We start from the raw sequence: 27,678 nt of genomic DNA, 5'->3' as shown, positions 1-27,678 counted from the left end.
TAAGCCTCCATGACACAAATATATAGGTATCTTATTAATTACAGGACCACTCAAAAGACACACCATTAATACACGCAGTGAAAGGAGGACACAAGAACATTGTGGAAGCCTTGCTGAAGAAGCACGTGGATGTAGACTTGCCGGGCAAGGAGAAGAAGACTCCCGTGTATACCGCTGTGGAGAAGGGCCATGTGGCCATGTTGAAACTGCTGCTCGCCTCCAACCCTGACCTGGAACACTGTACTGTTGTAAGTAGAAAATAATTTACAGCTACTGAACTCTTGGGGACTGTTTCACATCTGAGAAATGTTACTCGTCACATAAATGTATAAGTAGACCAAAAACAAAAACCAGGCCCTAAACTATTCTCCCAAATAATATATTTAAAATAATTCTATCTACATTAGCTTTATAATACGATAACTTTCAAATAACTTGAAACTTGTGAAACAGGCTCACGGGGTAATAAAAGTGCGTTTGACTCCAAATTTTAGGTAGTGATGGTGTTTATGGAGAGTCGTGACACTTACTGTTAGAGAAGCGGAGGGTTTCTATGATCTATCATTATTCAGTTGTAGTTTGAATCGTCATAATATTATCAGTTTTATTCCAATAATCACTTACAACTTAGTTCATAATTAGTAAAAAGGTAAAATCATCTAATGTTCCTGAAATTAGATAATAAACGTTCAATAGTCATGCGATGGCCGACTAAAACCATTACGTTAATGTAGATAGTGCGACCTACATTACGACGTAAGATAAAAGTGAGATCGATATACCTTGAACCTGAGAATAGGTAAAATGTCAACAGAAAGAAGTTTGTCGAGATAGATACATTGTTATTTTTCTGTTGATTTGTTTACTTCCACATTGTAAGAAGAGATACTGAGCGGAATACAAAAAATCAGACGAAATACATAAAATTGACCAACGAAAATAATATATAACCTAACACCGGAACGATACCTCATACCACATCTCTACCCCGCCCAGTAATCTCCATCTTTTCAGACTTCCATTCCATTTTATGTCAAGAAGTCCCTTTGCGAAATGATATAACAGCACTTATCCTTCTTTATGACCTAGGAAATAAAGTTGCTTTTTATGTTCCCTCATGGTCGCCTTATCTTGCAGCGTGCACCCGAGGGATTTCTTTTATAAAATAGGTTCTAAAGTTTACTTGCAATGCTTCTAGAGAGATAGTATTATGACTACATCATTATGAAACATCTGTGAAGTTTGCTAGCGGGTTTAGTATTTCATCAAATATTTGTTTTTCTCTTAACGTACGCTAGATAATTTCCGCGGCTGACTTTGTTTCAGTTTATATTTACCTGATATTATTTTTAACGCAAATGTCAATGTATTAAATAATAAATACATGTAAATAAAAAGTATACAAATTATTGTCATTTATCACAAGTAGGGAATTTAATTGTTCCTGTAATCTTCTATACGATGACGGACTGCCTGGGTGGCGTACTATGTGGACGGTGCACACTGCCCAGTACAGCACCAGTCTAAGATCTTGGGTTGGAAAAAGTTAAAGTGATAGTGGGTTTATTACTTAATATTAGCCGTAATTTAGAATTTTTACCCTATATGGGGATAGGTTTACCCCTTATTATATCATGTGACGAAATACTCATGGCGAAAAGTAACCTGGTAGCACCTCGCCTACATCGACGTAGATAAAGGTGTATTATGTGTGTATATACCTATAATATTTTTTATATTAATACATATAAGCTGGGTTTAATTTCTTCTGAATTTCGTTTCCCTTGATGTACTGTAAGTATTATATTTCAAAACTCATATATAAACGTGTTATCGTTGAAGCAAACTTCAGAGCACACCAGAAGTTTGGCATTAACTTTAACAGATATGAACCACGATTTCGAGCAACGTTTTTATTAACAATGTACTATAAATTTGCGATTTGGCTTTTATGGTAATCACTGTAAACTGTAGAACCTCACTGTATTCTATGGATATTATTATTGTTTGTCCAGAACAATATTAGGTTATGTTATACCTATTGAAATTGTATAGGGCTGTATTTTAATTATTTAGTTCATACATTATATATGCCGAGAACAGCTTTTATAACAAATCTAAATGGTTGCAGAGTGGGGACACTCCATTGCTAAGGGCTGTAAGATCGCGCAACGCGGAGATGGTGCAGTTGTTGTTGGAGAGGAAGGCGCGCGTGAACGTGACCGACAATCGCGGCGACACCGCGCTGCACATCGCCATGCGGGCTCGCTCTAAGGTAAGGAACCAACATGCAGCTATCTTCAGTCTTTATGACCGGTCTGAAATTAATTGTAATTGGGCACAAACTACGTCACAAACCCATTAATTCCTATTATTCTCTAGTCTCTAGGTAATATTCAATTTTAGATCAGTCATGTTTTATCTATGACCATCATAAATATTTATGGCTTAGCTGAAATGAGTCACGAATGGGAATGCAGCCGTTACATTCAAGGACTAAAGGATGAGGAAATGTAAAGAGCTGTGACTATTTTCAGAACAATAATTTTTGCAACAGATTTTATTTTGATCAATTAAAGTTCCAAAAAAGTCAAAATTCTGCTTGAATTTTAACATGATATTGTTTTTACAGCAAATAGTCGAAATACTCCTCAGAAATCCAAAGAATAGTCAATTGCTATACAAACCGAACAAGAACAAAGAGACGCCGTACAACATAGACATGAGCTACAATAAGACAATATTGGGCCAAATATTCGGAGCGCGCAAACTGAACACCAACGAGGACAACGAGAACATGCTCGGGTACGAGCTCTACAGCGCCGCGCTCGCAGACATGCTGTCCGAGCCCAGTCTGTCCGTGCCCATCACTGTGGGGCTCTACGCGAGGTGGGGCTCGGGCAAGTCCTTCTTGCTCAATAAGTTGAAAGGTAAGTAAACTTCGTGGGACAATATTATTTGATTCAGAAATAAGTACCATTGCCATATCTTGCTTTACTTGATACTTCTACTTCTTCTGTTTGGAGGATGTAATCGACAAGCGGCCATTTTATTTAATAATAGACAGTATAGTATAGACATAGTAAGTGAGTAAGTGAGTAAGCGGGTGTGTCTGCGCAGAGGAGATGAAGAACTTCGCGCGGCAGTGGAGCTCGTCGGGCTGGGCGTGGTCGTGGGCGGTGTGGTGGGGCGCGTGGCACGCGGCGCTGGGCGCGGGCGCGCTGGCGGCGCTGGCGGGCGCGGCGCCGCACGTGGCCGTGCTGGTGTGCGGCGTGCTGTTCGCCGCCATCTACCTGGCGCTCTACCTGCTCTGGTACACCGGCAACAAGTCAGTGCTCCTCCCACACGCTAACCGATACCACTACACCTGACGTACCTTAGTACACAAGATGCCTTTCTGAATCTTTTTTCTTTCCCCAATGAATTCACAGCGGGACCGCAACTAATTTTGTCTTTGACATCAGGTGTTAGAATGCGAGGTTTGGCTATTGATAGTCGAAACTAAGTCGTCTAAAAAGTAATCTAAATTAAATATACACAATGGTATTGCGATATAATATCAACACGGTCTAGCTTATCGTTAAGATATATCACTCTCATACTTTTTTGTTTTCTATTAACGTTGAAAAGGCATATTCTCTGGTCCCAGGGGGAATCTATTTCTCAAGAATCACTGTGACTAAGTTCGATGGGGATCAGGGCTAACTCTGTAAGCGCCACATACTCGCTGCGTATTATTTTAATGACGTACCTATTCACAATAAATTGGCCAGTAATCAATAATTGACTATAGCTAACATTTTTAACTATTATTATCACTAAAATTATAGATAATGCGGAACTTAGCGCAAATTAATAATTTAATATCCGTATTAACAAATTACACAGCCAAAGAAATTTGTCCAATATCCACTGTCGTTAAAAAAATTTACAACATAAACAAGATATTGGCCGTTAATTGTTTCATAAAGCATTAAATCCTATACAAGATTAAATGCGCGACTCATCAAAGGTTTCGCACTAAAGCGATCCATTAGATCCAAGGACATTAGTGACATATTAATATCAAGTCTCATTAATACATTTTCTTATCAGTCTCTTTGAAAATGTAGGTGCTGTTAACAAGCGATTAACTGTCATTTATTATTGTAATTAATTGCACAATACATTTTTGATATCAGAATTTAATCATATGAAAAGATTAAATTCTAATTTAATGTATCCGACGATTGTTAATTTTACTTCAGTACATTTTTACTATTTTCTATATTACAATATACCTATATTGTAATATAGAAAATAGTAAAAATGTACTATGTTATTGTTACTACTAATGTAAATGCTAATATACTATTTACCTAAATAGTATATTAGCATTGATAGCCGAAGGGATAGCTTTCGTTTGAACACGTTAATCTCTTACCCCCTTATTCATAGACGATTTTTATCTAAGGACGGAGTACAGCTGTGATAACAAGTCTGTTTTTCAGTGCTAATGTCATGGCAGCCTTCGCAGTGCATAGCCATAGGGCCGTTGTGATTGGCTAATATTGTTGTCTCTCTCTTTCTCTTTTTATCTCGTCCTTAGATAAAAAACGTCTATGAATAAGGGGGTATATCAGGTTTACTAATGAAAATATAACAATGACATATCTTAGCGATAGTCTTATCGATAGATTATGTTATTCCCTTATATTTTTTTGTTTTCATTTAGCGTTAACAATAATTATAGAAAGGCTTCTTGTTTATGCTCCTCTTTCCCCTCGTATACTTACGCTGAACTAGTTTTGAAGTGTTTAAGTAACGCATCTCTTGCAGATACGAATGGTGGTGGGCGGGCGGTGTGCTGTCGGCTCTCGGACGCAGGTTCAGCTCGCTGCTGCTGGTGCTGCAGGTGGTGTTCTGTCACCCGCCCGGGCCCAATGATCCGCGCGCTTTACCTGCCACTCCTATACGGTTAGAATATTATATATATTTCGATAAATTGTTTAGTACGTAATCAGGAAATTTTTGTTATATATATTGGTGATGAATACGGTAATAACATGACGGTGTATATTTTACAAATTGGGTAAGGGGAATTGAAGTATATGTTATTAAGTTTAAGTTCATATTTTAGTGCAATAGAAAAACGGGCGGGAAGCTGCTCGGCTCCGTGCGCTACATTACATTCTTTCGCACTAATACTTGTCGTATTTTATTTTGAAAATATCATAATTATAAGATAATAGAAAGAGTGAGAAAGAAAGAAAACTGATAACTTGGCTATTACGTAGGACAATACGTTTGAACAAACTTCTATGGCCCGTAGGTTTCACTTCACGGAGGGCATGAAGAGCAGCGGCGGGCAAGAGGGTGAGGCGATGGTGGTGCAGATGATCGCGAGCTTGGCGGAGGCGCTCGAGTGCCAGTACGGACGTGTGTGCACTCGACTCGCGCGCGCCTTCCGTCCCAAACCTGTATCCGCCACTTCGGGGTGGAAGTGAGTGCGACTCTTTTCCATTGTTAATTTATAATTATGTTTATGCATGTAAACTATCTGAATTTGAAAGCTAAAAAACAAAAATATTTATATTTCAGGTGGCGGCGCGTATGTTGCATTCCACATATAATAACGTTCGAGGTGTGTTTCACGTTGATCCTCATCGGTTTCTGTGTGCTCATAATGTACCTGACTGATTCCGAAAAAGACCAACAGTGAGTATAAAATGTTACAATAATTTAATATGTTTTGCTCGACTTGGTCAGATATCGAAGTGAGTTTAATTTTAACGAGTAATATAAAGGTGTGACGCGTGTCGCCAGACGCCGCGAGATCCAACAGGCGCTGATGTTGGTGGCGGCGTGCGTGCTGGGCGCGGCGCTGCTCGGCAACGTGCGCACGTGCGCGCGCACCGCCGCCGCGCTCGCGCTGGCGCCGCGCTCCCGCCTGGCGCGCGCGCGCCGCACCGCCGCGCCCGCGCTCGCGCTGCGCCCCGAGGTGCAGGCGCTCACGCACACGGTAATACTCCACGCTCCTCTCGGGCTCGGAGTGCGCGTAACCAAATATTTCACCCACATACTTGTCGCCAGGTGTCGTGTTTAGACGCATTTACGGGCCAGCAGACACGCTTGGTGGTGGTGGTCGACGCCCTGGACAGCTGCGAACAAGAGAAAGTTCTCGCGCTACTGAACGCTGTGCACGCGCTCTGCTCCGACCCCAAGAGCCCTTTCATCCTTCTACTAGCCATAGACCCACACATCATCAGCAAGGTAAATATCAAAAAATAATTACAGAAATAAAACCAAATAACACTGTAAAACTTGTAGCTTTACCGAACAAACCAATAGAACTAGTTCATATTATCTCATTTTTCGTTTTTATGTCGCCATATGTCACATAATAAAGCTATTCATTAAATCGACAGGGTGTCTACTTAAAAAAAAGAAAATAAGTAAAGGTAATGTGACTTAGGAATATAAACTTTTTAGAAATAAAACGCCAAACAAATATATTATGCTAAACGTTTTATTAATATACCATGGGTTTTTATGTACATTTATTTGCTGACAATTTTATTATCTATTGAACAAATAATGGTAATAGTCAATCTATACAAATTATTATTTTAGTCAAGAGTAGACACCCTGATTAAAGCTACTGCTGAAATACCACTAATAAAGCAACTCAAAATTCGTATAATCTATTGTCATTTTGGAGGACTACACAAGGCAGTACTAAATATGTTCCGATTGCAATGAACTAACATCGCTAATCGCTTTGCAAGTTGTTAATTTGAACTTTGATTATTAGATTATAAATGTTTCACGCAGGTTGCTTGGATGGAGGTTAGTCGAACATTGAACATATTGTTGGTGTTCTCAAGTTTAATGTGTTTGGATTCGTTGTTGTCATTCATTGTTATTTGCTCGATATGTGCATGATAACTTATCCATAATACTTCCTATATGCGTTCCTACCTCTATTAGATGTGCTGCATGTGATCCTCGCAAGAATATTATGTTTACGTCAAGATTCGACAGTAATATTGTCGACTACCATTTTTATGTATTAGTAAGATAATGTATATTGTATACTTTAGTAAGTAATTTTGGTACTTGAGTATGCGACACCTAATTTTTGCTCTTTATGTAATCCAATGATATTCGTACCACGACTATGATATTTGATTACGTAGTCTGGAGCTAATATTGTTGAAAATTAGCGAATTGAATACACAACAACTAAAAATATTATATTAACAACGATACAATTAACAGCCGTTTTTAATAAACAATCCCAATCTTAATGGTCAATCCGATTCTAAGAATGAACCAATCAGAATAACTCATTTGTAAGCATGTCAAAAAATCTTCTGTTCTGATTGGTATTTTTTTTAAGATGTTTCGAAAAAAGCGATTTGGCTCGTTCATTGAAAATGACGGTTAGTGACACCAAGTTAGGTTCTATGTAAAATATCATTGGTGCATCCATATCAATGTAAATAGTGTTTGTATTGAACCATAATATTTTTGTTAGTCAAATCACTCAATGACATTGTCCATGGCAGGCTGTGGAGATCAACAGTCGTCGTTCGTTCTCGGAGAGCAACATAGGCGGTTGGGACTACTTGCGCAACATGGTGCAACTGCCGTTCTACCTGCAGAACTCGGCACTGCGCAGGGTGAAGGTCGCGCAGCAGACGGCAGCGAAACGGATGCAGATCATTGCCGCCGATGAGTTCTCGGCTTCCCTGCAGAGATCGGTATGGATTTAGACTGTTATTTATAGGTGTTTTCCGCTATAAGGTGTTGTGGCGTCATCAAGTAGGAGAGCTATGTTTCACCTATGGTGTAGAAAAGTGGTGAAATTACGCCATTCTTTTGATTTAATACAATACTTATAGTTCTGTATGTCTGTGGTTTATAAATGTGTAAGACAATGGTAGATGGTTTGTGGCAGTCGCTCGCAAACAGTCTACGTATTTAATTAAAAAATCTATTAATGTCTTAATTTTTGTGCTTGCTTTTTATTGATACAGCAGTACCTAAAGTTCTTTACTAATTAGCTAGCTCCACGTTAGTTCATTAAATGTGAATACTGTGTATTCAGGTATCTGCCCGACGGCTGTCGTCAACATCGGAGCTCATGTCGAGTCAGGAGCGCATCAAAGGCGGAGTATCTGGCGTGGCGGGAGTGTCGGGAGTGTCTGGCGTGGCGGGAGTGTCGGGCGGCAGTGCAGCGGCGGCGCGTGCGCGGCGCCTGCGCCCGTCGGAGTCTGTGGCGTCGTCCGTGGCGTCCAACCTGCACCGCGCCGCCGCGCCGCCGCCCGGCGCCGCCGACCTCGGCCGCGTGCTGCTCACCGACGACTACTTCAGCGACGTCAACCCGCGCAGCATGCGGCGACTCATGAACGTACTGTACATCACTGGTGAGTTGCATCTGATACTTATTATATGTTTCATTTAAAAACAGACCAAACAAAAACGTATCCAAAAAATTCCTCTTTTTAAATTAAATTAATCGAATAGATTTTACTATGTAGTCAAATCATCGATACTTATTTTTATACGTTTTCTTAGGTCGATTATTAAAAGCGTTCCAAATCGAGTTCAACTGGTACCAGCTGGCGTCGTGGGTCAACCTAACTGAGCAGTGGCCGTTCCGCACCTCGTGGATCATCTACCATCACGAGACTTACGAGGAACACATCGACGACTCCACCTCGCTCAAACATATCTATGAAAAGTAAGTATACACGCATATACAAAAATTGTAAAATTAAAATAAATAAGTAAATATTAATCTGTCCTAGGAAGCATCGTAGATGGTAAACCTACATGTATTATTGAAATCATTTCAAGTAACATTAAAACCAATTTCTAAAATAACATTAACATATAACAATTTTACAGGGTGAAACCCCTAATGGGCGGACTCCGTGAGGCGAACACACTTATGGAGCTAGATCGCGACGAGCGCAAGTTAGAAGTGTTCCTGAGCTTTCACAGAACTACGCTCACCGCTGCTGATCTCAAAATCTTTCTGCCGTTCACCATCAACCTGGACCCTTACATTAAGAAAGTTATCAAAGGTAAAGGGAACCATTTCTACAAAGTGTAAACTATTTTAAATAAAAAATCAGTTCTTTTAATTGATCCTTCTACTTTAAGATATTAATGTCATAATATTATTCGTGCAGAAGAACAACTCCAGTCTGGGGCCGAAGAAGAGATGGGCGCGTCTGGTGCGGCGCCGGGCATGATGTGGGGAGCCGCGCCCAACATGCGACAACCACACTCCAAACTCTTCCACAGGAAACATGTAAATATATTAATATTACTTCAGTACTAACATACATGATGACGTAGTTGTATTGCTTTAAGACACAGGTCTGAGGTCCCGGATTCGCAACCCAGGTTGGAAAAAATAATATTAGGTTCTGCTCGGTATCCGCCCGGAGTCAGCCGTCACATTTAACAAATTATAGCTATATTAAGGCGATACCTCAAGGTCCATTTTCATACATTTTGTTTCGGCTTTAATCTGGGTAACTAAACAAGTATTGGCAAGTAAAGAATTTAAATTCACGTCTAGTTAGTGATTAGTTCTCGCAGTTGAAAGAAAAACGTAAAAATAATTAATAATCATGGATATTTCGGCCTTTAAAATTTAATATGACGAAATATTTATTATGATGTCATGAAATAAATTCTCTAGCATTTTATAATGCGAGAGAAGCTGATTGAGCTACAGCTAACTGGAAATTTATTATAGTAGATAAATCAATTGTACAGATATTGGAAAACGTAGCATTAGTTATTAATTTATTTTCCTCGAGATTCCTAACTAGCTTTGAATACGTCCTATCGTCTATACAGTTATATGTGTTCTAATTGAAGTTGTGTTTGCAGCGATCGTCTCCGCCGAATCAGGTGGCGTCGGTGTCTCCGGCGGTGAACCCTGTGTGGGTGGGGTGGGCGGAGGCGCCGGGCTTCGCGCCGCACGCGGTGCCGCACGTGCAACACTTCGGACAGCCGCCGCAACCCACGCCCGCCGTCAACCCACTGCACATGCTCAAGACAGCTTTTCCTGGTTTGGTATGAACAATATGCTCTATTTATCCGTGTATTGCGTATCTATAACGTTAAAGGATACAGTGCACTCAATGCTTGACATGTTAGCCGGCAAACATTCCAATGGCAAATGGGTTAATAGTTGTCGAATACGTTTTATTACCGTCCTCGCTGATTCTAACGTAGATTATGACCTACGTTGTTAGTGAAGCGGTGTAATGACTGAAGGTGAATGAGTGCGGAGCGTTGCTATGTTTGGACGTGTGTTGCAGAGCTCGGTGTGCGAGGTGTCGTCGCTGCGGCTGTCGCAGCTGTCAGTGGAGCGCGTGTGCGCAGTGTGCCGCGCGGCGCTGGGCGCGGGCGGCGCGGCGGCTGCGCAGGCGCTGCTGCTGCACCGCGTGTGCGGGCTCGCGCTCGCCGCCTGTCGCTTGCAGGATCTCGAGCCGGTAATCGCTCAGCTTCATGCGTTCTTTCTCATTTTAGTTACTGAGTAGCGTTATTTCTGGTAGGACATTTAAATCGTTTGAATAAAACCGCCATGTTTTGGCTTTTTAATCTATCTTTCTATAACTCTCAATAATCGACAAAAAAAACGATCTCTAATATTATTTATTGCTTTATTCGTCTAGAAAAATATTAGCGCTCTCTTGCCTTCAGTATGAAAATTGCCATATTGAAACCTGCATATCTTTTACAAGTTTTATTTAACTCTGACTATGTTTTCAGATATTACAATTGCCATTCGGCGACTGGGAACTGTTTAAATTGCTCATCATTAATTTACGTGAACTCGAAGCGACCATGCCGCCCCACACTCCAGCCGTAACTGGTACAGTACTTGATTTAATTTGTTAGTTTATTATTTATTTATTTAACTCTCTAATATTTGAAGGTTTTATTACAGTAGTACCCGAGAAACCAACGGAAGTGGAAACGGATACCGCCAAACCAAAGCCTTCAGTGGACCACCAACGCAGTCGGCCTTCTAACGTGGAGAAACAGGTATGAAAGAAAAACATTTTTTTTTTTCAATTAAGCGTCTTCCAAAATCGCTAAGGTTTTGCGTTCTCTTCTTGCATTATGACTATGGGCGGAAATGATTATTTATCATGTCATGCCCTCGAAAAGTAAAACATAGTCAAACTTTTTCAAGTATTATACAAACACGCGTGAAAGGGTAGGCAGAGGCGCAAATGGTGCTCCCACTTTCCGCCAGGTGTATTCCATCCCATGATGTAATAAAGGGCGAGCCTATCGCCATGCCGGGCGCAAATTCCAGGCTCCAGGCTGATACTGAGTAAAAAGCCCAATATCACTTTACCCGACCCGGGGATCGAATCCAAGCCCTTAGCACTGCAGTCGTACTCTAATACAACTACGCCACCGAGGCAGTCCGTTTTATACAGCACAAAATAGGCTACTTTTAAAAAACTTATTGATAATACATCTATATTTTGCAGCCGTACACGGAATATCAGGTGATTATTGCAAGCGTGCTTGAAGTAGTCCTTAGTTGATATAATTATGTCCTGCACGTCCACTAGTACTTATCATGCAAAGTTGACTGATACATGCATCTCCCCATGTTGTAATTAGTTTGCATTTGCAATACTGTAGTCCTCACATATTTTTTAATATCACAAACTGCAGTATACACCTGTTCTAAAGACACGAAGGTGGATTGATTGATTGTACTTCTTAGGAATAGCATGAAAGGAAACTGTTTGTTTCTAAATACCTTTATGTCTCAATAGTGTATGTTAGCCTTCTTTAAATACGATATTGCGTTTATTACCTACTTCTTTGTTTAAAGCTGACAACAGCAACCTAAAAGGGACAGGAAAATCGAAAATAATCTCAATGAAATAACTAGAGTATGACAACTATTATATTACCCTAATGGAGACTTCCTATTTAATACTATCGGCCGTTACTTCACATAAACGACATCCCAATTTAAAATCTTACTAATAAATGACGATACGTCTGTCATAGTTATATAATACTGTCTTGCTTTCTCGGACAGTAAATGTCACTCCACATAGCAAGACTCACTTTATAACTGCTGTGGATGTATACTAGTTTATTAGTAAGGGTGTGTAATAGTATTAGCCACTAATGAATGAAACTGCTGCAGGTGACACTGGAGGAGCAGATGATTTGCGGTGCGCTGCAGACGCTCAACGAGGAGGCGCTGGAGGACGTGCTGCAGGCCGAGCCCCCCTCCCACCCAGGTGAGCCTCTCCGCGCCATCCGCGAGTGTCCCTTCCCCTCCCTGCCGCCCCTCCTATCCGAACAACTCACCCCCACTCCGCCCACCAACTCCTCCAACTCAGAGGACGAGGACGAAGCGCAACCGGCACGCGAACACGTTGTCATCAACGTTACAGACGATGTCTTCCTATAAATATTTTTACATTTAAAATTATACACGCCATGTTCATGTTAGGATTGGCACGATTTGTTACCTGTTCACCGATGGCACTCCTATTGGCTGAGTGTATATTTTGTATTTGCCAAATTATTGCAATGGTATCTAAAGTGTTTTGCAAATAAATTTCAGGCAATGTAAACACACCTCCATGTTGATATTGATCATGTGTATAAATATCTCAATAACGATCTATATAAATTATTATTTCCAGACATAAGATAACATAAAATATTCAACGGAGAATGATACAAAAATAATATGGAGATTTTTTTGCTTTTATTCATAAAAATAAGCATCAATAATGAGAACGAAACAAACTGACTAGACGAATGTTTGGAAATCATTTTCATTTTATAGTGCGGTCTTATGACTTTTCGAAGTACATACGTAATCAACATCAATATCAGTTATCGTGCCCTTTGACATTAAAGGAAATATTTTACCACCTGGTTTGATAGGCTGGGTCCAACCAAACTAAGTTTAGACTTGCAATTTGTTGCAGCAATATATCGGGCAAGAACTTTCAGATTAGTTTACACTAATGGCTACATTTTAATAATTGTATACATATGCGATTTCCCGCAAGTCCTGCTAGCTTCAAAATATGCAGTAGTCAGCCTGCCATGACCGTTTACATGATAAAAACCGCTTGCGAAATATAACTTCTGCAAGTTTTCTTGCTAATCTAAACCCGACTTATTGCAAAACACTTTCAAACCGTTCTATACAGTAAGTCAAAAACGGCGACGCGTAACCTTGTTTGGTAATTTTGTCTTGCCAGTCCCAACATCATTTATTGGCTGAATTGAAATACTTAATTCTAAATGTTTTTGAACTCTTAAAGTTTCGAAGGAACGTAAAGGAATATTGTTTTGATATTAGAGTGAGATTCAACTATATTTTTATTTACGATGTGATTTTAACGCAACTTTTAGACTTATCTTACTGTCTTCATATCTTTTTAATGATTGTATTAGAATAATTTTATACAAATTTTGTAAGATTGGAATAAGTAAGTTTGAGTGAGTTTTATGGTCATAGAATTCAATGGACATTACATGCATGGTATGATTTCATTAACTATAATATTAGGGTAAGTACTTAAGTTTGTAGTACTTATAGTATAAATACATATCAATCATTGAACATGAAATCTCTAATGATCTAGGTATTGTTTTTTTTTTGTTATTTTGTATAACTAAATATTATTCAGTATTGAAATATATTTTAAGAGAAATATTACAAATCCAGGATGTTCCTTTTAGACTCATTTAAATAAATTATTGATAGAATTAATTTTACAAACGTGTTTATTACAAATATTAAATTATTCATGAAAACTAACTAAATATATAACTAACTAACCTAACACAAGTAAAGGGATTTTTGAAGTATTTTTTTTTATTAACACAATGAAAAACCTTATAATTATTGTTGTGATTATTTATATATTGTATTAGTATCATTCCAGTCATCATTCCCTATTGTTTTAAACATATACTATAGACAATGTAGAGCTATTGGTTAAAAAAATGTTAGAATATGTGCCATCCAGACCTTAGAGAATTTAGTCCGTGATAAAAGATAATAAAAGACTTATCCTATGTATACATGTAGGATTTAAAACTATGTAGTTGTAAAGTAAATCAAATAGTGCTTTAAGCAATAACTCTCAATTACGTGATTTAACTGATCTGGTATATTAGATCAGATAAAACTAAATGTAATTGTTTAAGAATATTAATTGTAGAATGTTAAATATGTTTTATTTTATAACATTCTTCAGATTTCCAGTAGAATTTAAGTCATCCAAATGAATAAATGTTGTTAACTAGATAAAAGGTAAAAAAATGTTTTATCACATATTATTTTTAGTGTCAGCCATGCCAATTTTAAGTATATGCATTCCGTGTACCCGAGCGGTCGCAATAAGATAGCGACGACGTGTCGAGTCGACTGAATATTCTATCAGAAACATTGTGCGCTTTACTACTTACAAGTGTATTCATATCTACCGTTGAGAGTACATAATAATATGTCCAATTTGAAATCAATAAACGTGTGTCAATCGAAACAAGTGTTTGATTTCAGCTCGACGAGAGCTGCTGTTCCCTTGAATCGTCGAGTGTGGTGGTTCCCAAACCCCCTTCCTTTCCCTCACTCGCCAACGTCGCCAGACCGCGGCCAACATGATACCCGGCTCGGTACACCGACGCCTCTGTTGCAGACGAGGAGAGCTCGCTGCGCCTGCCCGCGCCCACAGACTCGCCCGCCGCCCTCGCCAGCGCCTGCGCCTCCCCCGCCGGCAGCCCTCGCGCCCTCCGACGCGACCCCTCCATCCTCAAACGCGGCGGCAGCTTCCGCACGCGCCGCGCCCTGCCCGACCCACCCGCCGTCACCTTCAGCGTCGAGAACGAGGACGACTCCGACGACGGCCAGATCACGTTCAGTGCCCGTCCGCGCCCCGTCGCCGTCTACCGCTCGCGCCCCTCCTCGCTGCTGGTGGCACCCGAAGAGGCGCCCACCGCTGCGCCACTGTCGGTGCGTTCACGCTCCGTCGAAGACTCTGCGGTACCGTTTGAACCCGCCGTCGACCCGAAGTTACGCGGACTGAGGCGCACTGCCGAGATACTGCGCAAGGTAAGCTCCGCCGAGCGTTTGTCACGGCTGCGCGAGATAATGTCGCGCGGCAGCGGCTCGCGAGAGCGCACTCCGCCGCGCTCCGAGGTGCAGAGCGACGACGAGTCGGCGCCGCTGGTGTCGCCGCCGGAGCCGCGCGGGCCGGCCGAGGCGCCGCGCCCCGCCGCCCGCAGCCCGCCCGACGGCACGGCGGCCGGCGACGCGTCGCCGAGCTCGGCCGTCACGGACCTGGAGTCGCCGCGCACGGCCGAGACCGACTTCGATCTGTTGCCGGAGGGCAAGGGCGGCGACGACAGGACGGCGTCGCGCAGTCCCCTGGAGCGCGCCGGCAGCTCGGCGTCCGTGTCCAACATGGTGGAGCCCTACAACATGCGCCTGCTGGCGCGCGGCGCGTCGGAGAGCGCGCGCACGCTGTGGCGCCAGGACGCGCTGGACCCGGGCCCGCCCTGGCCCTGGGACGACCCCGACTCCGCTGTGTGATTCGGTCACCGGCGAAGAATGTCATTAATATCAATGCTCAATCGGACTAAACTTCTGTTGCCGAGAGCAAATAATATCGTGTCGCCTGGTGAACGGTCCACGGATAACTTGACCACATCCGCATCAAGACAACAAAAACAGATGACAACGATATCCGGGTTCATGAATTAGATGTAGTTTCTGTTGAATTGAGCCTAAAATCGAGTACTTAATATTGCAAAAAGAAGACATGAATTTATGTTGCATTTAATGTAATCTTACCCAAAATTGTGATATGTAGTACCTAGATACAAAAATAAATATGTTCCAAAGCACATTTTTTTTATTGTCCCTTTTAATAAGTTTTGAGCGAAAAGCGGAAAATCCCCTAAAACGGGGACTTTCTACAAATCAACGGCTGCTTGATCACGGACAATTTCTTACCTTAGTAAGGGAAATAACTAGCGACGTGAATTTTGCATATTGGTAAGTTATTTATAATTTGTTCTTATGACTGTGACGCCAATACAATGAACTATCCACCATGCGGCCGCCAAACACGGAGGTGTTTTCCCACAATCATGTGGCACCACGACGCGAGTTAGAGTCTTCAGACAGCACGCCAAGCATGTGCAAGCCGCATGCGTGTGGCGCCCCAATAACCAAAATTATTATGTGAGCCGCAGTCAATGTATTATTGTGGATATTTCCCTAAATACCGAAAAAGGATTACAGCCAATGCATGTAACATACAACATATAGGTATATAATGGTAGATCCTCAAAACCGTGTTTATAAGAGGAGAGACCATGAGGTCTCATGGTGCACTCGGTGCTGATAGAGGTAGCAGGGTTCGGCCCACGGCATAAATAAACTTATTAGTGTAAATAAAATATTATTTAGTTTTAAAATACTTTAATCAACATTCACAGCTACAGAGTTGCAATTACGTACCACCCTTCAAAAAATGAAGTGACTCCGAAAATAGCAACATATTAATCAGTTAACAAAAACAGAAAATATTGCGACTTCAGGTGTCACATCTTAATGGAACAGGCATGTATCAAGAGCGACATACATCTATATATGTCAACATACAGAATGAGTTATCATGTTGGCAAGATCATGTTATGACCATTTGATAAATATTATTAGCACATTTTTTAAATTTGCTCCCTTTCTATTTATAGTTTACAGACCACCATTAGAAAGACCACTATTTAGAATAGAGAGCACCGATATAAACTGTTCGGAAGGAATATATCGACGCTGGAAAGCAAACACGTAGTAACTGACATGTACGGTATTTTTTTTTTTATTGCATCATTGGAATCAGAAAATTAAAACACGTCGAATGGTTTTTTTCAAGTAACTGTAAGATTAATAATAACAAAAATAGGATTTTTAAAATTTACCTCTTTTTTCTTTTTTTTGTACCACAAAACGCTGTAAGTAACAAAAAAACTGTTAATATTTTTTGTTATGTTACTTACGACAATTCATTTTCTATAAAAAAATTAAATCTATTATTTACATCATCAGTAATTCCATATCTTATGCTGGTTACTACATTTTTGCTCCTCGTAAATTTTGTTTATTTGAGTTTACATCATTTAGTGGGCGATATGTTTTTAAATGGTAGTGTTTACTACGCTTTGTACGGTATTCAGTTTTTTTGGTCGAGACCTTTACAGTATTCACAAGGATCCTATTTAAAAAGTAAGTTAGGTTTACAGCACTACTAAAGATTGTAGGCTTAACACATTGCGGATTTATGTCTTGTGATCTGCGCCACCGCAGACATTCCTTTGATTCTTACGCCACGTCTTATTGCGGGTTTTGAAGTGGAAATGTACGGCGATTTGTAGTGAGAATTTTTATACTGAAAAATAGTAAGCGAGAAAACGAAATCGAGTATAGGCCAAGTAAGTACAATATTATTATTTTAGAACTTTTATTACTTGTGCAATTTTTGTTACGTAAGCATTATAATTTTTACCGAAATTATTTAGAATTAATTACACAATAATTATTCTTTCCAAAATCTTAGCTGATAATGTCGCTAAAATATACAAATTACTCTTTTAGATGGTGGCACAACGAATAAGGTGGTGAGAGACCTTACGAGATGGTTTTTAATATGAAAAACCAACGAAAAAATCTAAGATAAGTAAATAGTCTCGAAGGAAAGGGTATAATTATAGATCAAAATAGAAATTTAGTACATACAGCATGATGCTGTATTTTAACCACAAAAGTCAGGTCTATTCAAAGTATCTCTCCCTGACGGATTTGGTTCAATATAATCAAATGAAATTGAATATAATAGTCCTAATTGGACGACACTTGAATCATATGAAGTAGGAGTAATTATTGAACGTAACTTTGGAGCTGAGGTTAGAAATGCTAACGAAAGAATAGTAGTAACCATTATTTTTTACTTAACGTACACTTATTTTTGGAATCTACGTTTAGAAATAACGCAGCAGGCAAATATTAAAAAGATATTTAAAGAATTAGAAAATATAGACGTTATGACAAAGAAAAGATTAAACGGAATCAAAGAAAAATTCCAATGTTTCTAGACACAAACGATGATATATTAAGACATGCCCCTGTCTCAGACTTTAGTAAATGGGAAGATGAGAAGCTAAAAAGCTGTTAATCGACGATAAAAAAAATAAACTTTGAAGAATCTTAACTAGATTTTGTTGACGATAACTCTGAAAATATTCAAGTCTGTGATTGAATAGAAAATAATCAATCAACTTCTTCTTCAAGTGATCCTGAAGAAAACAGTTCAAATAAAGATAATTTAATGAATTTTATTGTGATAAGAATATAATTATTTCATTAATCAATAAAGTTCTGCAAAGTTTTTATGTGGAACATTAGCTTTTTCTTGTTTTACAATAAGAGACTGAAAAAGAAACAGAACAAGAATGTAAAAGAGTTCACCGACTGCCATTAGAGAAATCCAAATCAAAGCATGAAATTATAAAAGAGAATAGCGAAAAGAAAAAGAAAGGAGATTGACATATTAACAAAAATGGGTGAAACAGTCAAAAGTAGTGTGGTAACAACTGAGGTAACGCTTCAGAAGAACGACGTGTTAATATTTTTTTTTTTTTTTGTGATTTGAACAGCTACCAAAGAAGAATAGATTGATTAGCTCAATGTGGTAATAGAAGGTCACTCAAATGACCAAGTAAAAATGCTACATCTAATAGAAGTCAAACATAAGAATTTTTACATAAATGAAGGTGAAGATAGATGTAAAGCATGCCAAAAGTTTCCGATTGCCAAGTTAGAAATTACGCAAAGATTTATGCTTTATACTCTAGATACAATATGATCGACGGTATTGCAAGAAAAGATGGATGACTAAGGGCTGGAGGTTACAACAAACATCTGAGGATGTAATTAAAAAGCAAAAATTTTGTACACGATCTACCCCTTTGCCATTGAATTACTACCGCAGAAAATTTGCCAAAATAAATATTCAATTAAAAAAAGGTTGAAAAACTTATAATTCCAAAAGATATGTACGCAAAAGAATATTTAGATTTCAAGACCAATGCAAAAGTTAAAGAGTGCTTTAATCTGATTCTAGGATAGAAAGTAATGAATATTTACCTGCATTAAATGGTTTTATGTGGTTTCTAAAGAGAAACTTAGTTTTTTTATATATACAAATGAGCAGTGTTAATTTTGTTAAGTAATATATTACAGTGTGTAGTTGTAAAGTTTTTTTTTTTACCAATAAAACTAACTGAGTTGTTTTGTCGATGGCAAGTGGTCGATCTGTGGCGCAAATATTAAAAAAATCCAAAGCAGAACATTTTGCTAAAAATACATTTTGGTTGTATTAAATAAACATTTCAAAAGTAGAAGTAACCTTTTTTTATTGTCTCTTACAGCAGTTTAATTAGCAAACCCACTTTAAAAGATTTACTTTTAAAACAATTGACTCTTTCAGGATACCGAAAATAATGCCATTTACTACATACTGATTGCAAAATATTTACAGATTTTATTTATTATAACGTTTTTCTAAGTTATGTTGCTTAAAGCAACGTTGGTTACTACATGTATGCTCTCCCTAAAAAAGTGCGATTTGCATCGTTCCATACATTTACTCTCTTCATTTACTACGTTTCAATGGATTGAAAAATATTTACAAATGTCGTAACCCGCAAAATATTTTTAAACAACCTTTAGGTTGATGGCGTTTAATACAACTTATTAAGCACAAAATATAAATATAGAGTCCAAAAACGGCGACTCTAGGACTATAAAAACGCAAGTTATTAATTTTTTTAGAAAAAAATTTTAGTTTTTCTGCTCTGGTGAACAATTTTAGTTTTGCGGGTTACTACGTGTTTGCTTTCCAGCGTCGATATTATGATGTTATAAAAAATAAAATATAAAAAATATTTATAAAATAATTCAAAACAAAATATTTATTGTTTTTTTTTATTATTTTCTCCTACTCTATAACACATAACAGCGTTTACATATTTTTTTCGTACGAAACTGGATTTCAAAACTAAGTACATATACTTTTATTGACAAGATTAATATTAAATAAAAGATAATGAGATTTAGTGCGATAGATACATGAGGCGAACATCTGCCTGGAAGGAACAGTTCGATGTTGTGTCACTAAAATATATAATGTGCGTACTCTTTTAAAGTATCGGTCGAATAATTAATACAATATACGAGAATCATGTCGTTAAAAAACATAGGAATGACCACGGCGAATGAATTATAGTCAATGGACCGCTATACTCTTACGCGTACACATGAGAACCTAAAGGTATTTATTATAAATGCTATCAATCAACTCTACCCATCCACTGTAGACGTCCGCGGGGAAACGCACGCGCGGTGCGACGAAGTAACCGAACAATTAGTCGATCAGCTCCCTTAGAATGGCGAAAAAAAAACGCGACTCATGTCGATGTCATGTAGTTTAGATATTTGTGATTGATCGTGATACCAATGCGGCCGTCACGTGTTAGCTTCTCAACTAATCCTAATAAAACGACACTGCGTGGTGTTTTATTTCGCCAAATTCTAAGCGCACAGGCTAGCTTTGCCTGCGGCTCTAGCCCCGCTTACCCGGCCAAGTTGTTTGATAGCATCTATACAATAATATCAACAACAAACTAATTTTAGAGATCACAAATTGTATAGACTCCAACAGTTACTGATATTTACATATTAAAGATATAAATACACATTAGCTTAGCAATACATGAGAATGAACAACGTGCAAAACAATAAATAGGTGCCAATCAACACACGCCAGACATAATAATATGAACAATACAAAACCTTGCAAAGGACACATGTAATGTCGGCATTCTTTATTTTCCAAGCAAATTTTTTTTACTGTTCGCCAAATGCTTCTTCCAAAGTCAACCATAGCATCACTCATTTCATTAATTACATTCATTCAATAATTTAATAAATATCACAATAGGAAGGGTATGTAATGATTATAAAATAATCTACACATACTAAATAGAATACGTTTAAGCAAACCGATATTCGTTATTAAGCTATCTTGTGCCTATGAGTAATAGTGATCACAAATCAATAACAATATCTAATCTCATATTAAATTCATGTAGGTGTTTGGCTGTCGAGATAATTAAATAAATATGTACAATGATTGTTTGCTTGATGGAAGCGCACAATCAAGATGAACTAACAAACAGCCTCGAGTCGCAACGATAGGACTAAGTAACTATCACACGTTAACATTAAACAACTGTTATTTTGCTAAGGTTGGCGTTGTTCTCGTCTATGGCCTTGTCGGGCGGCTCGGGCATCACGGCGCGCTCCGAGTTCCTGTTGTCGTCCAGAGGTCGCGGCGCGGCGTCCGCCTCCTCCGCCGTGTCCTCCGCCTCGTCCACGTCCGAATGGGCAGTCGATGTATCTTCGCCTATTAATTGAACAATATTTAATTAATTGGAGAATCTTTTTTTTGGTCTAATATTACAAAACATGAAAATTGTTTTCTGTATATGCGTTGACCAATGCGCGTGTACGAATAGTATTTTACATGTGTATTTTACATAATTATGACACAACATGAACCTCGGTATCGTGTTTCATGCCTCATTTGAGAGGATCTGACGTGTTTGAGTTGCATTTGTAAGCAACATTATAAATGAATATTCCATAAGTATTTTTTGATTCCTAATCACCAACATTAGTCACGAGTCCCCTTTTCGGAAGCAGCCATATTTAACTAAGCATAGAGTAGTCAATTCAGGCAGCAATATATTGCGCAAGAATGTTTCAATAACTGTACACACATTCACTTGGTGCAAGTTGTGCGAGCTTTAAAATGTTCACGTTAGAAATGTGTTTCGGTAGATAGCTTGTGCAAAGTGGATCGAGTAATGTAAAGCAGTATGAGTGCGTCACCGTGCGCGACGGGCGGCGGCGCGGTGAGCGCGCTCCACCAGCCCGAGAGCGCGCCGCGCGCCTGCGACAGCGCGCCGCCCACCGCGCGCGACGTCGTCGCCACCGCGCGCCCCGTGCTCGCCACCGCCGCCGTCACCTTGCGCCCGCCCTCCGTCGTCGACATCGTGCTGCACACACGACACAACACACATCTCAATGTAACCCCGACTCACTCTCACCAAAATAAATTATAAAGATAGGGACGACTTGGTTGTCCATTTCCATCCATAGCAGAAAAAATAAATAACTAAGTAGGTATTTTCACGTCAAATATAAAGACGTTTACAACTAGAGTGCCAACTTGTAAAACACCACAGATAGAAATGAAATGAAAGAATCCTAAACTATGAGCCTTTGGATTTGATTCTAATAATAGGCAGGGCAAAAACTACAAAAAACATAAAAACTCCATCTAGTCTCTACAAAGTCAGTATGATATACTATCCCAGATGTTGTTTGCATGCTATTTACAAGAATACACTCCCAAAAAACGGGAAGAGCAAACTGTTCATATCCAGAATGATACATGAGTACATGAATTATAAATGTTATTTTACAATTCTCAAAACTGTTCATAAAAATACGATGGCATTTATGATACTATTATTTAAATCCAGGGATATTACTCACTGTGCAAACTTTAACTTCATATCCGCCACAGACAACTGACCAGAAAAAGGATGCATGGGTATGAGGTTCATAAACGTTTCAATGTCTCCATTATTCGTATTCTTCAACCAATTTTCGTACGCTGGTGTAGCTTTAAAAGCAGACATAAATTGAGCATTATACGAGTCAATTTCTCGACTACCATCTGTAAAAAAATAATTACAACTTGAGCATCAAATGCACACATAGCATAAAAATATATTACGGTAAGATTTGTATTGTATTACACGCGAATTACCTGGCAAAAGAGACGTCCTTAAAAGATAAATTAGATAACTAGTAAACTGGTCACGTATCCACGCGTCGCCCTGCGTCGAGCCGTGGCGCACGATGTGGTCGGCGAAGCGAAGGTCCTCTGTGCCAAGCGCCAGTTGTCTCCTCAGCAACATGTCGCCCGTTTCTATCCGCATTTCATTCAACTCCACAAGAACGTCAAACAACTGTCTCTTTTGTTTGAATAGTACATTAGAAGCCCCTACCACAAATCCTTGCACGGCAGAGTCCGACAGCAGATCTAAATATTGTAACGACAAATAAGGTAAGCAGAGATAGCCTTCCTCAAATAAGGGTAAGGGGAAACCGCACTCCGCTTGATCTACCTGACTAGTCAAATTGTGTAGACCATCTACACTCATGTCTCTCGCCATGGTGGGACTTTGTTGTGCTTCACTGATGGACTTTTGTGACTTATATTTCTCACCAATACTGTGACACTTTTCCCTGCCCACTGACAAATCTTGCCTGTCCACAACATCAGTAAGGATAGTCTCATCAAAACTCTGTCGACTAACCCTGTCTTTCTCTTCTAGCATGTTTCCGGTTTCCTTGGGGGACAGTTCTTCTAACTGACTTGTGCCATTTACTAGCGTGTCGTTGGACACATCGTTTCCGGAATCTAATGTGTCCAGCTCTACCGGAACGGGTATGGGAGATAAAGGTCTTGATAATCTGTAGCAAATAAAATATGTCTAGTTGTTTGGTGCGAAATAATTATGTTTTTTTCTGGCTCATTCAGTAAGGTTATGTTACAAGTGCCAGGTCGTAATATCATATAATTAATAATTAATAATGATTGTATAAAGCCGTAGCGAGCGGGCTGCTATATGTATATACTTGTGTAATATGTTGAATTATGGTACTATTTATATATTTATGTGACTAAAAAATCTTCTTTGTTTTGCAAATAAATAATTAATAGGTACAATACTATCTTAATTTAAAGTCACATACTTACACTATATTAGCTGCTTTCGAAAGGCCATATTCTACACAGCGGGGTAACAAAGACACAAGCGTCAGAAGGGCGGCGGACAGGGTTCCTGCGGGCGCTCCGTAAATCAACACCTTTCGCCTCAACAACAGAAGCTTGAAAAGCAGCAACGCTTTATGTCTCCAGCCTTCAACCAAGCGCTGGACTGACAAACCTTTAGTAAACATAATATTTTGTTAGACTGACACCAAAATACGATTATAAAGTCACAAACACAATAAGCCCATTAATGTTAACTGATAAGCTGTTTATTACAACAAATTAATCAGTTGCGAGTCTGTTATTGTATTTTACTATATTGAGGGCCAATCTAGATTCTACATTCATTGGAAAATAGATATGTCATATTGCAGGATACATGGAATAGGGTTTAGCCGCGGTCACAATCCAACTTTTGGGCAGGTATTTAATGCATTTTTTGCCAAAAGTTAGTAGCTTGTGTGTTTTACATTACATTGACATGTATTAATATATGAGATATCATTAAGTTAAGCATCACTTATGGGTTTGTATACCATCTTAGTGCTGTAAAGAAAAAACAACAGAAAGGATTTTAAGTTTATCTTACCTATTTCATGATCATCAAAACATATAATGTCATCAATAAAAATAGCACTGTTCGAATATCTGTTGACAATGTTTTCAAGGATTGATTAACATATACAAAACTGACCTTCCAAAGCCTGGTCCATCTGCACGGGGCAGCTGTTCAAATGTTTATATGCATCTTCAAGCAGCTTGGTTTGGGAGAAGTCTCCCTGCAGGAACCACGCACGCACCACAAGCTCCATCTTGACAGCGAGGCGGCCAAACAGCGGCGCGCGACATATCACGCACACACTCTTCTGGACCGAGCTTCTAGTCATGTCCTCTGTCTTTTGTATTACTTGCTGTAAAACAATAATCACATAACCATAATATAACTTTATATATAAGCCCAAGGTGGAACAATTTACAGCAAAATACAAAGTGCTTTTAGAATTGACAATTTATTTAGGGAAATTAATTTTTCGTATTCAAAAATAGGTAACAGTAATAAAAAGTATGTGGAAAAACATATATTAAAATAGTATTGGTGATTTAGTATTTTCAAATAAAAACTAAATACATAACTTAAGTTTAGATCACAAACTACTATATTATCCATGATTGTAATCCAAGTCACCTTAGCTTTATGTTTTGACTCAATGGCTGAAGGGTAATATTTTGAAAAAAAAAAATAGCAAGAATCTTTGTTTTTTTTTTAATATGTAGTTTAACAAAATATTGTTACTGACCAGACCTTATTGGCAATATCAATATATAGTTATCATCACAGTTTCTGTCTGCCTTGCATAATATACATACCTCCACAGGTATTTGACGGAAACATGATATTCCATAAACTGTGTGTGGTGGATCAGTCAGGCCAGGAAGATTAAAAAATATAGTATCTGAATGGTAATTGTGGGAGCCGTCAGGTAATGCCAATGCTGGTAAATGTCTCCATGCTGCAGGGAGTTCTGTAGGACGGCCTGGTATTAGTTCTGGATAACAGTGCTCCACCTGAAATTTTAAAAACATATTTATAAACCATTATTTATATAACAAGGACAAAACAGTATTTCATATACAACACGGCTTATGTTACACAAAATACAGTAACTTTACATCATAGATATCATAAAATAATGGCTTTTTATGATGGCCAGTAAGAGACTTCAATGGAAAACAGTAAATAAAAGAGTATGAAGGATACTATAATATGTTACCAACACTATATAAAAACTTATAAATTATAAATACTTAATATAATTTACTTATAACTTTAAAATTTAAATACACATATGTCTATCCAGTGCTTTGTAATTCAAAATTCAGACCTTGTGTTACTCTTGGTTATGGACAATCAGTTTATCAATATTAATTATTTGAATTATTTCAAGATATCTTGTGCTCTCAAAGTACATAATTTGTATATTTATTTATAAATTATATTCTAATAATATGAATGTAAAAGTTTATAAATTGTGGATGTTTTAAAATGAGACTCATAAACAGTAAAACTGCAAAACAGATTTAGAGAAAATTTGGCACACATATAGACCATGTCCTGGATAAACACATAAACTACATTCAAATACATGCACACATGGAAGTAATTGATTTTTTTATTTTTTTATTTTTTTTTTTTAAATTTTAGATACTGGTGTCTCCCAGATGTTATGGATCACTACAGTCATTTGTGGACTTTAATAGCTAGAACAAAACCTTGTATGATAACAGAGACATTCTTAGATTTTAAAAAAATCAGTCTACAGTATATATGAAATCAATGCTTGTATCTGTGAACTGCCATCAACCCCCTGTAAGGAATGTAATCCTAAGAAATCTGTCAAGACAATCACACACAAAGTATTGGCCAATTGCAAAACAAACCCATCATACCTAGGCCACTGTAACAGACTACTCCTAGAATGTATTTGGTAAATACAAAAATGTGTTATAAACATGACATATAATGTTACAGCTGAATATCTAGACAAGCAATCCATTTGCCAGGTGGTAAGCAGCATATTTGCAGATTCACATTGAAATATAAACAAGTCATATAAGCCTCAATGGCAAAGATATTAAACTGACTAATTTTCTTAAGCTGTTTGGCAGCTGAAATAGACAATGATATTCAAATAGTTTTATCTAAATACTAACAATACATTTTTCGGATTTCAATGTGCAAGTATCAATAATCAACAATAAACATGACAAAAAATATAGTTTTGGTTTCCATACTTTCTTAATCCTCACCTCCAATATGTTTCTTATAAGAGAACAATACTCTTGACGCATATATGTGTTCACCGATCGCCAGAAGGCATACTTTACATGTTACACATTTGTTGGTGTTAACTCTTTACTCATTGTTCATAGGAAATTACGATTACAGGCATATCTACATTGAATTGGATAATTTTGCAGAAAACATTCCACAAATATATATCAATATTTTTAGGACATATATAAACCATTAATATCTCACGCGTGGTGTATAAATTAGTATTTACGGAATAATATTATTCATAAAAATCCTTATAGACTACTTTCCTTATTAAAGTAAATAGAATATCTTTTGGATGATTTGGCGAAACATTATCGATTGACGAAAGTTGTGACGCCTACTTACCTGGCAGCCCTTTTTATGATGGAATCCTACCACTATAATATTGAGCACTGGTTCATTTATAAAAGCCATGTTGACTTTATTCACATTCCATTTCTATACAGACGTACTTAACATTGAAATAATTATTACTTTATACATTTCTCATTTGCACAAACAACAATTTAAGGTTTACTGACATTTGTGAATAATAAAAACGTCACTTTATTATTCTCTATGTATGCATTGTATTGGTATGTACTATGCAGAGACAAGTACCATAGAGTAAGTAATATTCTAATAAAAATTACTATGTACTAAACTAAGGTGGAGCTTATACATCCGGATGAAATTATGAAACTATAAACTGATGATGACCACCTCGTACGTTGTTTATATTCAGAAATATTTCGATTCTGAACTGAGAATCGGAAAAAACGGATGTATAAGCCCAGCCTAATAGCATGGAATTCTATCTGTATCTATTCAATTATAAATTTGATATTTTTAGAGAAATAAATGGAGTGG

General features: G+C 38.2%; 2 protein-coding genes across 10 annotated transcripts in view; one reads left to right on the top strand and one right to left on the bottom strand.

Moving 5' to 3' along the window:
• The window catches only part of LOC115454736 (kinase D-interacting substrate of 220 kDa), a 49,568-nt gene extending 33,644 nt beyond the window's left edge, over positions 1–15,924 (top strand). For 7 of the 8 annotated variants that reach the window (XM_037439508.1, XM_037439503.1, XM_037439505.1 and 4 more), the window contains exons 7-26: positions 45–248; positions 2,132–2,275; positions 2,633–2,930; positions 3,121–3,328; positions 4,819–4,956; positions 5,312–5,482; positions 5,581–5,697; positions 5,806–6,001; positions 6,073–6,252; positions 7,551–7,745; positions 8,093–8,411; positions 8,563–8,728; positions 8,896–9,074; positions 9,183–9,304; positions 9,895–10,080; positions 10,329–10,502; positions 10,783–10,885; positions 10,961–11,058; positions 12,194–12,290; positions 14,718–15,924. In XM_037439508.1, coding sequence (XP_037295405.1) covers positions 45–248; positions 2,132–2,275; positions 2,633–2,930; positions 3,121–3,328; positions 4,819–4,956; positions 5,312–5,482; positions 5,581–5,697; positions 5,806–6,001; positions 6,073–6,252; positions 7,551–7,745; positions 8,093–8,411; positions 8,563–8,728; positions 8,896–9,074; positions 9,183–9,304; positions 9,895–10,080; positions 10,329–10,502; positions 10,783–10,885; positions 10,961–11,058; positions 12,194–12,290; positions 14,718–15,610 — 4,188 coding nt within the window. In that variant the 3' untranslated portion in view covers positions 15,611–15,924. The remainder of the gene's footprint in view (positions 1–44; positions 249–2,131; positions 2,276–2,632; positions 2,931–3,120; positions 3,329–4,818; positions 4,957–5,311; positions 5,483–5,580; positions 5,698–5,805; positions 6,002–6,072; positions 6,253–7,550; positions 7,746–8,092; positions 8,412–8,562; positions 8,729–8,895; positions 9,075–9,182; positions 9,305–9,894; positions 10,081–10,328; positions 10,503–10,782; positions 10,886–10,960; positions 11,059–12,193; positions 12,291–14,717) is intronic. The other variant, XM_037439502.1, reaches the window with a different exon arrangement.
• A 4,101-nt stretch (positions 15,925–20,025) lies between these two features.
• Positions 20,026–27,413, bottom strand: LOC115454775 (late secretory pathway protein AVL9 homolog). 2 transcript variants are annotated; one of them, XM_030183493.2, is made up of 8 exons: positions 27,175–27,413; positions 25,359–25,556; positions 24,685–24,901; positions 23,976–24,165; positions 22,980–23,689; positions 22,703–22,886; positions 22,034–22,200; positions 20,026–21,545 (listed from the first exon to the last, which is right to left on the bottom strand). In XM_030183493.2, exons 1-8 carry the CDS (start codon positions 27,241–27,243, stop codon positions 21,364–21,366), a joined length of 1,917 nt encoding a protein of 638 aa, XP_030039353.1. In that variant the 5' UTR covers positions 27,244–27,413; the 3' UTR covers positions 20,026–21,363. The 2 variants fall into 2 exon arrangements, with proteins under 2 accessions (XP_030039353.1, XP_037295406.1); XM_037439509.1 differs by having other exon boundaries at positions 22,116–22,200; positions 27,175–27,412.
• Between the last annotated feature and the right edge of the window lie 265 nt (positions 27,414–27,678).

The sequence above is a fragment of the Manduca sexta genome, chromosome 17 (assembly GCF_014839805.1).
Source record: "Manduca sexta isolate Smith_Timp_Sample1 chromosome 17, JHU_Msex_v1.0, whole genome shotgun sequence".
NCBI classification, from domain to species: domain Eukaryota; kingdom Metazoa; phylum Arthropoda; class Insecta; order Lepidoptera; family Sphingidae; genus Manduca; species Manduca sexta.
The sequence above is the reverse complement of the archived record's forward strand: the minus strand, read 5'-3'. Positions and strand labels throughout refer to the sequence as shown.

Coding starts and splice junctions, on each gene's coding strand:
- LOC115454775 (XM_030183493.2), bottom strand. CDS start 27,243: ATGGCTTTTATAAATGAACCAGTGCTCAATATTATAGTGGTAGGATTC. Junction 24,902..25,358: donor TCCGTCAAATACCTGTGGAG/GTATGTATATTA, acceptor ATTGTTTTACAG/CAAGTAATACAAAAGACAGA. Junction 21,546..22,033: donor GCCGCCGCCCGTCGCGCACG/GTGACGCACTCA, acceptor TTCAATTAATAG/GCGAAGATACATCGACTGCC.